The 13,327-nt window shown below is 46.4% G+C and overlaps 1 protein-coding gene across 1 annotated transcript in view; it reads left to right on the top strand.

Annotated features, from left to right (window-relative positions):
• Positions 1–13,327, top strand: part of LOC146831425 (uncharacterized) — a 232,073-nt gene that overhangs the window by 88,169 nt on the left and 130,577 nt on the right. Inside the window, exon 8 of the mRNA XM_085605726.1 lies at positions 7,631–7,772. Coding sequence (XP_085461852.1) covers positions 7,631–7,772 — 142 coding nt within the window. The remainder of the gene's footprint in view (positions 1–7,630; positions 7,773–13,327) is intronic.

The following is a 13,327-nucleotide window of genomic DNA, read 5'->3' as shown; positions in this document are numbered from 1 at the left end:
TAGGCGTGGGTGAGTATCTTGAAGGTGATTCTCTTTTCTATGGGGAGCCAGTGGAGGTTCCGCAGGTGATGGGTGATGCGCTTGTGTCGAGGGATGCTGAGGACGAGTCTGGCTGCGGTCTGGAATTTGCGAAGCAGAGACTTGTTGATCCTGGCATAGAGGGCGTTTCCATAGTCCAGTCTGCTGGTTGAGTGCGTGGGTGACGGTCTTCCTTGATTTAGGGGATGGGATCCATTTGAAGGTCTTTCGGAGGGTGTTGAAGCAACGGCGTTGACCTGTGGGGTTATGGAGAGGGAGGAGTCTAGTACATTGCAAAGGTTATGGGTGTGGTCCATGGGGGTGGGCGGGCTGCCGACGGCGGTGGGCCACCAGGTGTTGTCCCATGCAAAGGGGGATGGTGTGAGTACGGGGACCTTTGTCTTCTCTGAGTTGACCTTCAGGCAGCTGCTGCTCATCCAGGATGCGACTTCCTTCATTCCTTCCTGGAAGTCGAGCCTGGTGGTGATTGGGTCCTTGGTGAGGGAGAGGATGAGCTGGGTGTTGTCGGTGTAAGATGCTATGCTCAGTCTGTGCTGTCTGACGATGGAGGTGAGGGGGTTCATGTAGCTGTTGAAGAGCATGGGGCTGAGCGACGATCCTTGGGGTACTCTGCAGTTGATATCTGTCTGTTCGGAGTGGAAGGGTGGCAGTCTGATTCTTTGGGTTCTGCCGGTGAGGAAGGAGTGGATCCAGTCTAGGGCGATTCCCTGTACTCCGGCGTCACGGAGTCTGGTGGTGGGAGACCGTGTCGAATGCTGTGGAGAAGTAGAGTAGGATCAGGGCCGTGGTGTGTCCTTGGTTGAGGAGGGTGCGAATGTCGTCTGTGGCGGCAAGTAGAGCGGTCTCGGTGCTGTGGTTGTTGCATAATCTGGATTGGAAGGGGTCGAGGATGGAGTTTTCTTCTATGAATCTTGTCAGCTGGGCATTGACTGTCTTCTTAGCGACTTTGGCCGCGAACGGGAGGAGGGAGATGGGTCGGTAGTTCTTGAGGATCTGCTGAGGGCTTCTTGAGCAGGGGTCTGACTTCTGTGCGTTTCCAGTCGTCTGGATAGATGCCGGTCTTGAAGGTGGCGTTGATTGTACATCGTAGTTCTGGAGGGATTGCGGCTCTGTGGAAGATGTGCGGCGGCCAGGGATCTGTGGGTTCATGGTTGATGTGGTGTCTTCGGTGGTGACTGAGGTCCAGGAAGTGGGCTGGCCTTGCTGGAGGAGGATGTGGTTTTGGGGTCAGGCGTCTTGTCGTTGAAATTGTCATAGTGTCCTGAGGCCCTAGAGGATGCAGTCATCTGCGGTGCCATCAAAGACTGTCTGGAATAATATCTTGACGCTAACTGGGGATCCCCGGAGACAGGCTACTGAATGGGAAGCATTGAAAATGGTAATCCGCAGTGAATGTATGTTTGAGATCTACTGGATTAAATTGCAATTCCAGCACACGCTGACATGACTAAAAATGCAATAGGCACAATTGCAAACTAGGGTAGGGGGATGACGAATCTGAGTGCGCACTGGCCACAATTACAGAGCGGCATAACTGAGACATGGGACATTTTAAACAGGCATACCATGCGAGATTACAAACGAGCACTACACTGCGAAGGGGGACATGGTGAGCAGGTTACTTGCATGGCTCCTAAACTGGAAAGTGTTCTCTTCAATAATACCCTAAAAAGACCAGAAGGAACAGCAGTGATAACGCAGGACAGAATTAAAACTCTAAAGGACTATTCAAGAGAGCTCTTTAAGCAGCCCAAACACCCTGATGTCTTGCAGATCAATGCGTTCTTAGACCCACTGGAGCTACCGTGCCTTCTCTAGGAGGAGAAAATAGCACTAAATCAGATTACCAGGGAGAAACTGTTTGATGGCAGTACGCACATTGCCTTCAGAAAAGACCCCCAGAGCAATGTTTTTCCCCACTTAATTTTTCCAGATGTACGCAGACACAACAGATGCCTTACATTAAATATATGAGGAGGCACTAAAGCGCAGCCTCCTGCCAAACTCCTCGATAGAAGAAACTATATTCATGTTCACTAAACCAAGCAAAAACCCTACAGACCAAACTACTTGCAGGCTGGTGTCCAAGTTAAACATGGACACAAACATCCTGTCCAAGATATTGTCTGTAAGATTAATTCCCAGGGTGGAAAGCTTAATACAAGATGACCAGTGCTGATTTATCAGAGGCCGAAACACTCAGATGAATATCAGGTGGCTAGGCCATGTTATGGAGTCAATGGAAACCTCCAAGGTTGATTGGGCCTCTTTGGCGCTTGACTTTGAGCAGGCATTTGACACCCTGAGGTGGGAGTACATGTTTGGGGTCCTTCGTAGAATGTGTTTTGGATACTACTTTCTGCAATGAGTGGGTTTCCTTTATAACCACTCTTGCCTCAAGGTGCGCACTGCAAATCTCCCTTACCTGGAGAATAGAGAGGGAGATGAAACTGGGATGACCACTGTCGCCACCTCCTGTTCCCTGTAGTGATGGAACCCAAGGCGAGCTGGCTGCGCAGACAGATCTTACGCTGGGGCATAAGAGTTGGAAATTTTGTCCATGTGGCTTCCTTGTATGCAGATGTTGCACTGGTCTACTTGATGCGCCCTATTGAATCAGGCCCCCTACGTATGTGGCGAACCGGAGAGGTTTGCGAAACTCTCTGGACTTCAGGTCAACAATACAAAAGTGCCACTGTACCCCTTGGCGACGCTTGAAGGGAGGTCTCGCAGTCTGCGATGGGAGAAGGAAACATTTATATACTTGGGAGTGTGATTGGCTCACTCTGAAACTGAAGACTATGAAAACAATTTAGCTGTGACTTTCTTTGGGGGGAGGGAAGCTGCGAGCCTTCATCCAATTCTGGATAACCCTTCCACTCTCTGAGCAGGAAAGATTCTACTGCATTGTTTCTACAAATTGCAAAACACTGCATCAGGTTAATCAGCTGGTCTTTTTGTGAGTTGGACAAACTGTTAGTGCAGCTAGTCTTGGCCGGGATACGGAGCAGAGTGCAATTAGAGACACTAAAATTAAATGGAGAAAAGGGTGGACTAGGACTGCCAGAGATTTTTACAAGCTCGCAGAGCAATTGCAGCATTCCGCAAAATGGTGCAGGGAAAACACCAACCAGGAATCCAGATTGATGAGCAAATTGATGCAACAAAGCGCCCTGCCTATTCATTTGATGAGAGGGGCACAGCAACCACAGATAACACCCAGCCTCTTCTTGCGAATGGCGAATAAAAGGATTCTGAGATGCCTTCCCTTTAGCAGATCTCTACCAGTAGGCTGGCTGCAGCAGTATTTGCATATATGGGAAAGCATGACACTAGTGGCATTGAGAAATGCATTTATCACCTTTGAGGAAACCTGAGCGTCCTTTGGAGTGATGCCTGGGACAATTCATTCAGTTCGCCAAACTGTCACGGACGACAAGGGAGATCTGGACTAGGCTGACCCCTTCAGCCACACCAGAAATACTCCTAGAAGTGGGTAGGGAAGATGGCTGGTATCACATCTGTATGTGGCCCTGAAAGAGGCCAGACCCCCAGTCCCAATCTGTGCAAGACAGGCATGGGACAAAGATTTGCCACAGCAAAGAATGGAAGTCCTCATGTGCAGATTGCCAGTAATGCTCACCTCAAACTGATGCTCTTCATTTACCTGCATTACACATATCTGCTGCCAGTCCAACTGCAGAGAATGTACCCGGACAGAATGTTGGCCTGCCCATGCTGGAGCACAGAAGTCCACATTCCTGCATATGACCAGGACCTGGGGACAGCTGTCACAGAACTGAAAGGAGATAGCTACCACAGCTCTGAGGGGTAACCCGACTCAGGCTAACTGTGACAGCAGTGCCTCCTAGTGATAATTACAAAATCTAAACACAGTAAGATGCAGCTCAAATTTGCAGCGCTTGGCCTGGCCAAACGCTGGATAGTTAGCAATACATTGGTTGATGTCTCACCGCCCCCGCCCCCCCCCCCCCACCTCCCTCCCCCTCTTCTGAAGCAAAATGGAGTCCAGATATGACGGAATGGGCACTGGCAGGGGAGGTGTGACTAAAAAGGGTCCATACAGATGACTGGGTGGAGGAGGACTTCTAGTGTTGGGCTGACCTGTAGATGACAGTTACTGGGTCGGCGCATCGGCAGAGTCAGAGGACTGTTGCAGAACCCGAACCTCGCCAAGGATTAAGTGACTCCGCAGTGGTGAATGCTAACAGCGGACTAAGCTTAAAAAAAGCTGGGAAGGTGTAATGGAATCGAGATGGGCGGCACACTGGAGACCACTACATTTATGAATATTATGCTGGGACAATGTTGCTGGAACTCGATGGGCAAGATTCACTGGTGGTGATCTATGTAATTATTTTACGACTAGGTTGCGTATAATTGACAGTGAACCTACTTTCAGGAAGACATTAAAAGTCTGGCTTTTTGTCAGTTAGATTGACCCTAGTTAAAGTTCTCTATGTTGGATTAGTGCAGGTTCTCATTAACGCTGGGAGGCACATTCTGTAGCCATGCACTTTTACCAATCGAATAGAATAGAATTTGATGGAAGCTGTATAAGGTGTGGGTATGACCAGGAGGGTTTTTTCGGTTGTAACTCTGTTGGAGAACTTAAGTTAGGTAAATTTATATATATTTTTTTTTTAAGTAATTGTGGTGAAGGGAATAAAGTGGCATACCCAGCATCACACAATAGGAAGTTGAGAAGTTTGGATTAGAAATGTATTCTGCTAATGCTAGAGTCACCAACTAAACCACAATCCCATGTTTTACTGTGATTTTTATTTTTTTGGTAACATTTTTCTCATAAAACAATTCTCCTTTCACTTGAAATCTGTGTATTGAAAACAAATTCATGACTGTTGCTTGCATTGCATGAAAACCTACTCAGAAGTGCAATGTTCAAGCAGGAAGAACATGGCCATTTACTATAAAGATATACAGAGGTATAAGAGGGAGTAGAAGTAGGGTTCAGATGGCACAGGAGGGCTAAGGTTTTTAGGGGTGGCTTGGGGCAGAAGAATTACCCACGGATGAAGTGTTTGAAGAGTTGGGTCAGCCCAGTTGCGAAGGGAGTTCTAGATCCTAGGAGAGTGACAGGAGAATTGTTGCTGCAGGCGAAGTATTACTTGTTTAGGGTTAAAAAATTATTTTCGAAAGTCTGCCCGACAGCTTTGGCTGGACTGTACCCATTGGAGTAGGGCCAAGGCTGATATGCGTATGGCTAAGTCCAAACTAAGGTGGCATGGTGTGCAAAATAGCGTTGGATTGGAGTAGTTAACAGTGTCTGGGATGAATTCAAGCATTCCATCCATTTTTTATTTGTGTATACTTTAGTGTTGCGCCCTGAGTGGGGCAGTTATGCCCAGACGTGGGTCCAGTGCACACTGTCACTAGAACAAAGCTATACCTGGCTGATGAGGCCTAACTAGGACAAAATAGGGGTCCATAGTTACTTGTGTTCTGGTTCAGGGAGGGCCTGGCAGTTGGGGCTTTACTTTTCCCATTGGAGCAGGGTCGAGACTGATTTGCACATAGCTGAGTCCAAACTGAGGTTGCATTGTAAGCACAATGATGGACTGGGATGTGCCCCCAGTAATTGTCAGTGGCCGGAATGAATTCAGGCCTTCCATTCATCACTTATGCATGCTTTATTTTGTTTCCTGTTACACTAATTGTCACTTAGCTTTGCAGCCAATCTCTATAAAGGAAGTCTAAGTCCTGTTATCCTCCTTGAAGTTTAATACAGAGCCCACCCCTCTGGATCTAACCCTGCACTACTCCTTAGAAAGTTTGCTTTCCTTTTGAAATCTCTTTAGAGCAAGACCTTGTCCCAGACTGCCTTAAAAAAATGTTGTGTAATACCACTTATCAAGAAAACAAAACCTCAATGAGACTCTACCATTTTGTCTAACTACAGGCAAAGTAGCAAACAACCTATACAAATAATCAAGGTCTCCCAAGTTTGGAAACATCTGGACACAGCTAGCTCTCTCCCCTTTTACCGGGCTTTAGACCCATGCAGAGTTAGGCTATTGTCCTTGGCTTCTACAAAGATGCCTTGAGATTTACTTCTGTGGCAATGAGTTTCCTGTTAGTCATGCTTGGACGTATCAACTGTTTTTGATATGGTGGACCATCCACTTCTGTTAAACAAAAAGTGTCTGTGGCCCATGCAGATTGGCCCCCTCCCCTTTTCGCAATAAAATAATTTGAATCCTTTCTTCAGGATCAGCCCAACAATTGTTTTTGGGTAATTATCTACGTCAGCAAGTCCATGGAGGACCCCTTTTTGATGTTAAACAGGATTCCCCCCCTAATTCTCCCTTTATCTCTTTTTCTCCGTTAACCGTCCACTTTTTTAGTATCTTGTAGGACACACTGGTCCGCATTAAGCCATGAGCGCACTTAAGGTAGACTTAAATATTCTCAGCTTAAGATTGATTTTTGTTTTTGTGAAGCCACAAAGCTTTTTTCTAAGGCAAGTGTGAAAAAGTGCTTCTTTTTACATGGTTAGCCCCCACTTTCTTGCCTGGTTTTGATGTGGTTTCAATTGTAGTGTACAGGGTCCCTGTCAACCAGGTCCCCTGTGCCAGTGCTTCTGCCCTAAAGAAAAAAAAAACCTAACCACAATTGGTGCTTCTACCCGCTGTAAGTCCTTGCTAAGTGGTACCATGGTTACCTAGGGCCTGGGAGCTGAAGATGCCCCCGCCCCCCACACATACACACTGAGGCCATTCCAGTGCCCTTGCAGCTTGTATTTCCGTGTGAGATTCAAAATGACAGTCGACATGGCACCCTGCTTGGTTGCCATGCCAGCCAGCACTGCCGGGAGGTATAGATAAGTCATCCCATAGCAGGCCTTACAGCCCTCATGATACCTCACTTGTACGGGTGCCCAAAGCAGAGTCCGCCTTTACGTATAAAATGAAAAACTGAGGGGCAATCAAAGTGGGTCCAAAAACGCATTATAAAAAAATACGTTTTTAGGGTGACTCTGTTTTGGGCACCCATACAAGTGAAGTATCCTTATCTGGAGACTGAGGGGGAACGCTGGTTGGTGGAAAATTTGTGCCGGCGTAGTGATCTCACAACTTTTCCACACAGAAATCTGAGGAAAATTTGACTTTTGGGGTAAATTTGAGGTTTGCAGGGGAGTCTGGGTAAGAAAACAGGGGGTCCACGCAAGCCACACCTCCCTGGACTTTCCCCGGGTGGCTAGTTTTCAGAAATGTCTGTTTGGTAGGTTTCCCTAGAAGGCCGCTAAGCCCGAGACCAAAAATGCAGGTGCCCCCTAGCTATCTCAAAACCTGTTATTGCAAGGGGGTCACCTACTGGGTTGGTACAGCTGGAATATACAGGCAGCCTGCAAGCATTAACTGAAGGTAATGTAGGAACTATTATATCTAGATAATGCATGAGTAATATGAACTTTATTTTTAGATTGAGATCTGCCATTGCTATTTGTGGTTGATTAAGCCAGTTTATGGCACTAAATCACTTAAGACATGCATTGGCAATCCTACTGTATATTAAGTGAATGCTTTAAATGCTGATGTTGTATTTGCAGATAGTCCAACAGCCTTCCGGAGCCGGGGGAATTTTGAAACATGTGACTGCCATACCACGGACTGCAACACAGATTGTTCAGAAGCCTTCAGAAAGCAAAGTGTCTGTTAACACTCTTGTCCAGCCAAGGCCCTTTCCAGCAGGTATGAACCTGATCAGTTCAATGAAAAATAGAAAGGGAATATTTCTTACCAGTACAAAATCGGTTGTAAAATATTTTTATGATTGGTTTCTGCGCAATTAATTTGTGTTGTACATATAACATTGAAATGTTGCCAGCACTGTTGAAGACCATGGATCAGCATAGAACTATAAACACTGGCGTTGGCTGGCTACAATAAACATTTCAGGGCTGCAATCTAGAACATCTAAGAATTCCTCTCTCCTGTTATCTCTTGGTGCAATCCACATATCCTGACAAAGAGGCAGAGGCTATTGGTGGAGGAGAGAAAAGAGGCTTCCCTCTCACATGGCTCAGTGTCGCTGGTATGGTGACACAGAGGGAGCTGCATAACGAGGATGGGTGGGAAGTCTCCACTGTCTATCCCTCTGTCTTACCAAATGAAGAACAGTTATTTGGCATGGTTCTGTGTTACTACTGGGGCTGACCACATAAACGTGTCAAAGATGGCCTTCAGTAACTGACTTTTTAACCCTCCTTTTGTCTGCCCAAAAAGTTCCACTCCCATGTTGCATGCCAGACCGTCCGCTTGGGCCAAGGACGTTGGAGTGGGTCTGTCATGAGTGGTATAGTGTGCTGTGGTGAGGTATAAGGATATGGCAGTAAATCTAACAGTACAACACTATGCTTATGTCATGTTAAATTCAAAGATTGGTTTGAATCCATCGATTAGTGTCTTTTATATAGCAGATAAAACCATAACCTTCATCATGGGATTGTGTATAGACTTTCATTCTTTTAATTTCTCCTTGTATCTGTAAAAGTATGTTGCAGCACAAACACATTTCAGGCATTTCCTCATTAAGGCACCTACTTAGTGAAGCATGTAAAAAAAAAATAATAATCTAAAAGCTATAGCCTTCGCCCTGAAATTCCCCCATCTCCCCCCCCCCCCCCTTCCAATTTAATATTTTTTTCATCTTAATGCTGCCATAGGAAAACTCTTGGATGAAGGGCAGATACTTAATGCCTGCTGAAAGATTTAAGTCCTATGTTGCTCTAGTTTTCAACAGTTTTTTATTTTAAAATTTGGAATTCTTTATAGATGTTTGTGTTTTCGAGTGCGTACAACGTTAATTTGTTCTCCCGAGATTACTGAAAGACCTCTTTGGCAATAAATACTGACTTCATTGGTCATATGTGTTTTCAAGGATTGCTTTGATTCCATCTTTTTGAGTTTGAATGGCAGCAGTGGAGGGCCTTTGTATTAGAAGAATCTGAACTTGCTCCCAAACAGTCTGTCCAGTTAGCCACCTGTTAAAATAAATTACTTGGGGGCACATGTATCAAGCATGAATCTACCCGTTTGCTAATGCAAAAAATAATTTCCAGATGCAGCAAACCCCAATTTGCGATTAGATAACCTGATACCGAATCTCAAAATGGGTTTCAGTATTTGGAAGGGGCGTGTTTAGGGCATCCCTTCCAAATACCGAATCCTAACGGTATGCATGAATGTTTTGTGACCGTGAATGCGGAAGCAAAATATTTGCATATTCCCACCTACTTCAAGTAGGGAAGGTGTTGTAAAAGCATTTTTAAGAGCACCACTGGTCCCACGGACCACTGCCTGGTCTTAAAAAATGAAAAGAAACCTTTTCATTTTACTTTTTGTAAAGAATTAGTTTTCCTTTAGGGAAAAACAGGCTGCTTTACAAAAAAAAAAAATTGCTTTATTTAAAAGCAGTCACGAACTTGATGGTCTGCTGACGTCAGCAGGCCACCATCCCTGTGATTTTTGCAATTCCTAGGGGGTCGCAAATTGCGAACTACCTTATTAATATTCATGAGGTAAAGCAATGTGCGACCCCCCCACCCCCTAGGAATGGCAACCTGAAACTCTGAGTTTCATGCATTGTAAATTGCGATTACCTAATTGCGATTCTCAGGAATTCGCAATTAGGTATTCACAATTTACATTTTGATGCATGTAGCCCTTAGTTTTCAGTTACCTATTTAATAGAAGCCATCGCGCTTGAGTGCTGTTAGACTTGTGCTGATTCTAGCCTCAGCTCTACTGTGACTTTCAGACTTTTGCTCTAGTGAATCAGTGGTGTTAAATAACTTGCTTAGGGGTTAAAATGTTCAGTCTTGAGGAGATTCTTTAACTCTTTCTTTTTTACTTTGGATTCAGTGTCTGTGGAGAACGTGGGGTCATGTTGCTGTGATGCAGAGTATTCTCATTTTGGTGAATTGCGACACCTTTCCTCTTTGGTACACCTTCCTTTATCCCGTGCGATCAATGATTGAGCACTTAGCATAAATCACAAGTCTTAATTAAACGGATGCTAGTGTCCATATTATGAGCTTTGTGTAAATTATTTCAGAACTCTAGTCATTAAATCGCTCCATATCATTTCCAAGTTTCATATTCCTATGTAAAGGATCCCTATCAAAGAAAAGCAGCCTTTTATAAGTGTTGAATACCAAAGTCAAACAAAAATCACAGGGCTTCTGCAAACATTTTGAAATTCGGGCTTTTACCAGATTAGTTTGTCTGCCTCAACAAGACAGGATAAGGAAGACCTACCTCTTGGGCAGATGTATTTGCATCACAAGCATTTTGGATATGAAGACTGCAGAGTCTGACAATGCATTTTGGGACAATGTATGATTATTTGCTAAAATGTTATAAAAGTTGTGATACTTAAACAGTTTCCAGGGACGGACGTTTATCATCAGATTAGATAATGTGAATGTTGAAATATGTTATATTTGATAGCAGAAAATGAGAGGCATTTTGCTGAATAGCCATTTGTTGACTTTGTAAGTTTATAAATTTAGATTTGTATATCAATTTAGCCTAAATTACAGAATGTTCAATGTGTGTATATATAGTGCTTCTTGGAAGGAGTGAAGCATTTTTAGGTCTCGCTCTCGAGACCTATTGTCGCCGAGATGCCTCTCAAGGGAGACAGACTGGGGCACGCGCAGTGTTGTGGTTGTGGTGATTGCTGTCTGTGAACGCGCTTCACATGAACAGCATTTGCGCGTTGAGTGCTCCTCTCCGGAAGACCTGCTGAGTTAATTATAGGTCTGCAGCGTGGGACGCCTGTCGGCATGCTGTGATAATGACCTTTTTCGCTTAGTTGCTTGGTCACTCTGCCCATAGACCGTGGAAATTCAACAGGTGTATTATCCTACGGATTTAGCACATCCTGCAAAAATTCAAGAATTTTCCATTACCACTCAATTCTAAATTATGTCCATAGCCTAGATGTTTGTTTGGCCAAAGGCCATGCCGAGATGCCTCTCAAGGGAGACAGAGCGGGGCACGCGCAGCAATTGGGGTCAGGGTCTGTGGACGCGCTTCTGAGATGCGCAGACGCACACACACACACAGACACGCGCGCGCGCGCACACACCCCGCCGCTGCCGACCCCCCCACCGCATCCGTGGCTGCCTAACGCGCGCGCACACACCTCGTACTGACTTGCTTCGGAAGGGAGACAGGAGATGGGCACGTGCAGGGCTGACTGGAGGTTGTGAACACGCATGTACAGACACGTGATGTGCACATCTCCTGTCCCCCTTCCGTCCTCGCAAGCCTCATGCAATTTTTTTTTTTTAATGCGCACGCTCTAAGCTCGGCGCGCTTTACACGTACAGCATGCCCCACTTACCGGCTCCTGTACATTGGCGCTGCAGATCTGGATGATGCAGTTAAAACCCTGGGACGGGGAGCGCTGCGGGCCCAAGTGCCCGTACATGGCGGCAGTAGTGTCTTTTTCTCGCTGCTGTGAAGGCTTCCCAGGTGCTACCTCCTTCGATCCAATACAGTGATCTGACTTGCCCCGGTACTGCTCTCAAGCCCTCTCCACTGCTCCTAGTGTTAGGTCCGCTATAGTCGGGTCTCTGAACCTGCCCCAACTATCAGCTGTGTACTCAAACACCCATACCACACATGCGCCATGCGCAGAGCAAGGCACGCCTTACGGCGGGCGTACTTGATCCTTACGTGCTACGTCACAAGGGCTTGTTGTCAATTGTGATGAGTAACCTGGGAGATTGAGTGGCCTTGCACATTTACAAGGCCTGGAGCTGCTGTCAGACGGTGATATGGGCAGAGACCCTCCCTGCCAGGGTCCCACGGTCTGTTATGAGCCGGGTCAGCAGGGAGCGTTTAACCGCAGTGAAAACAAAGTGGAAAGACCGCCTCGGTTTAAGATTATACAAGCTCTGCTGTCCCTGACTGACTTCAGACCATCAAACAAAAAACGTTTACATCTAGCAGCAACGGTTGGAGTACAGTCCACTGCCCCCCCCAACCCCGTCACTCTCCTCCCAACCCGGCTGGGCCTCCTCCACGGCCCTGGCATCTAACTAGCGCTCAGCCCTGCTCTAAGCGCTACATAAAATATTTGAGGTGAAAGGAGTCGGGGGGGGGGGGGGAGTTGGTGGCGTGGGGGTTGTTATATTATTCAAAGTAAAGAAAGCCTATTCTTTACATATTATCTTCTTTTGGGGAGTCGACGCCTGCTGTGTAATCCCCCAATGCCCCCACCTCCCTACCCCCCCCCCCCCCCCCCAACCACAATACACACGCACCTGCCCGTGAGTGGTTTCAGCCCCCGCCAGGGTGTACAGTAGCCCTGCTTGCGTCTCCTCGCGGGGGGCTCTCACTGCTCCCCCCTCTTCTTCCTGAGTGACTCATTAGGGTCCGGAATGTGACAGCTCCTTTGTGCGTCTCTGATAGCAGAGGAGTAATCGCCAAACCGGAATGTGGTTGCACACTTGGACAATAGGTAGGCTGTTCCGTAACGAAATGGCAACCACATGACAGTGGAAGGATGAAAGGCTGTAACAGCCCTGCCAACATTAGGACCCGTGCCCTGTATTGTACGAAGCTCCTAGGCGACTTATGTCATGCTAAGATAAAGGCCAGTGGGAAGGAATCTAGGACCCTGCACGTGCGAGTCACCAAACTACTTTTCAATACCCACGGGCATTTTATTAAAACTCGAAACTCCCACGGGCCACGAAACACTCTTTCCAAATTGCCTAGGCGCTTTACAAACGGTGCTGCATATCTACGCTCGCATAAAAGACAGAGCACTCGTTTTATGGACCTCCGAAGGATGAAAGGCAGAGTAGACCTCAGTGGGATTTGGACATGAGACAGCACAGATGTTGACAGCCACAGTGGGATCTCTAGAAGTGATTTCTAGGGGCTTGGGGACAGGGGAAGGAGATGCAACTGGCCACAAATATAATTGGTGGAACCATCTATAATGGGCAATCGTGAAGGGTGTTTGTGCACGTGTGTGTACACACATCTGTACTCGCGCACATACAAAGTTATAGTAATCGCATTCACAAAACACTGCCCGTTACAGACTCATGTATTTCCTTAGTCACTGATTTACAGTGAGAGGTACTTGGACAACATGGGAAAGAACAGATTTAAATTTTTTTTCACCATCACTGATGCTAACACACCGAGAGCCAGCTGAAGTGCACAGCATTTCAAAGCAACATTTGCATTCTGTAGCTTGTGCTCCAGTGAAAGTTTATATG

This window comes from Triturus cristatus, chromosome 5_1 (genome assembly GCF_964204655.1).
Source record: "Triturus cristatus chromosome 5_1, aTriCri1.1, whole genome shotgun sequence".
Classification (NCBI taxonomy): domain Eukaryota; kingdom Metazoa; phylum Chordata; class Amphibia; order Caudata; family Salamandridae; genus Triturus; species Triturus cristatus.
This window is presented reverse-complemented; position numbering and strand designations above follow the sequence as displayed.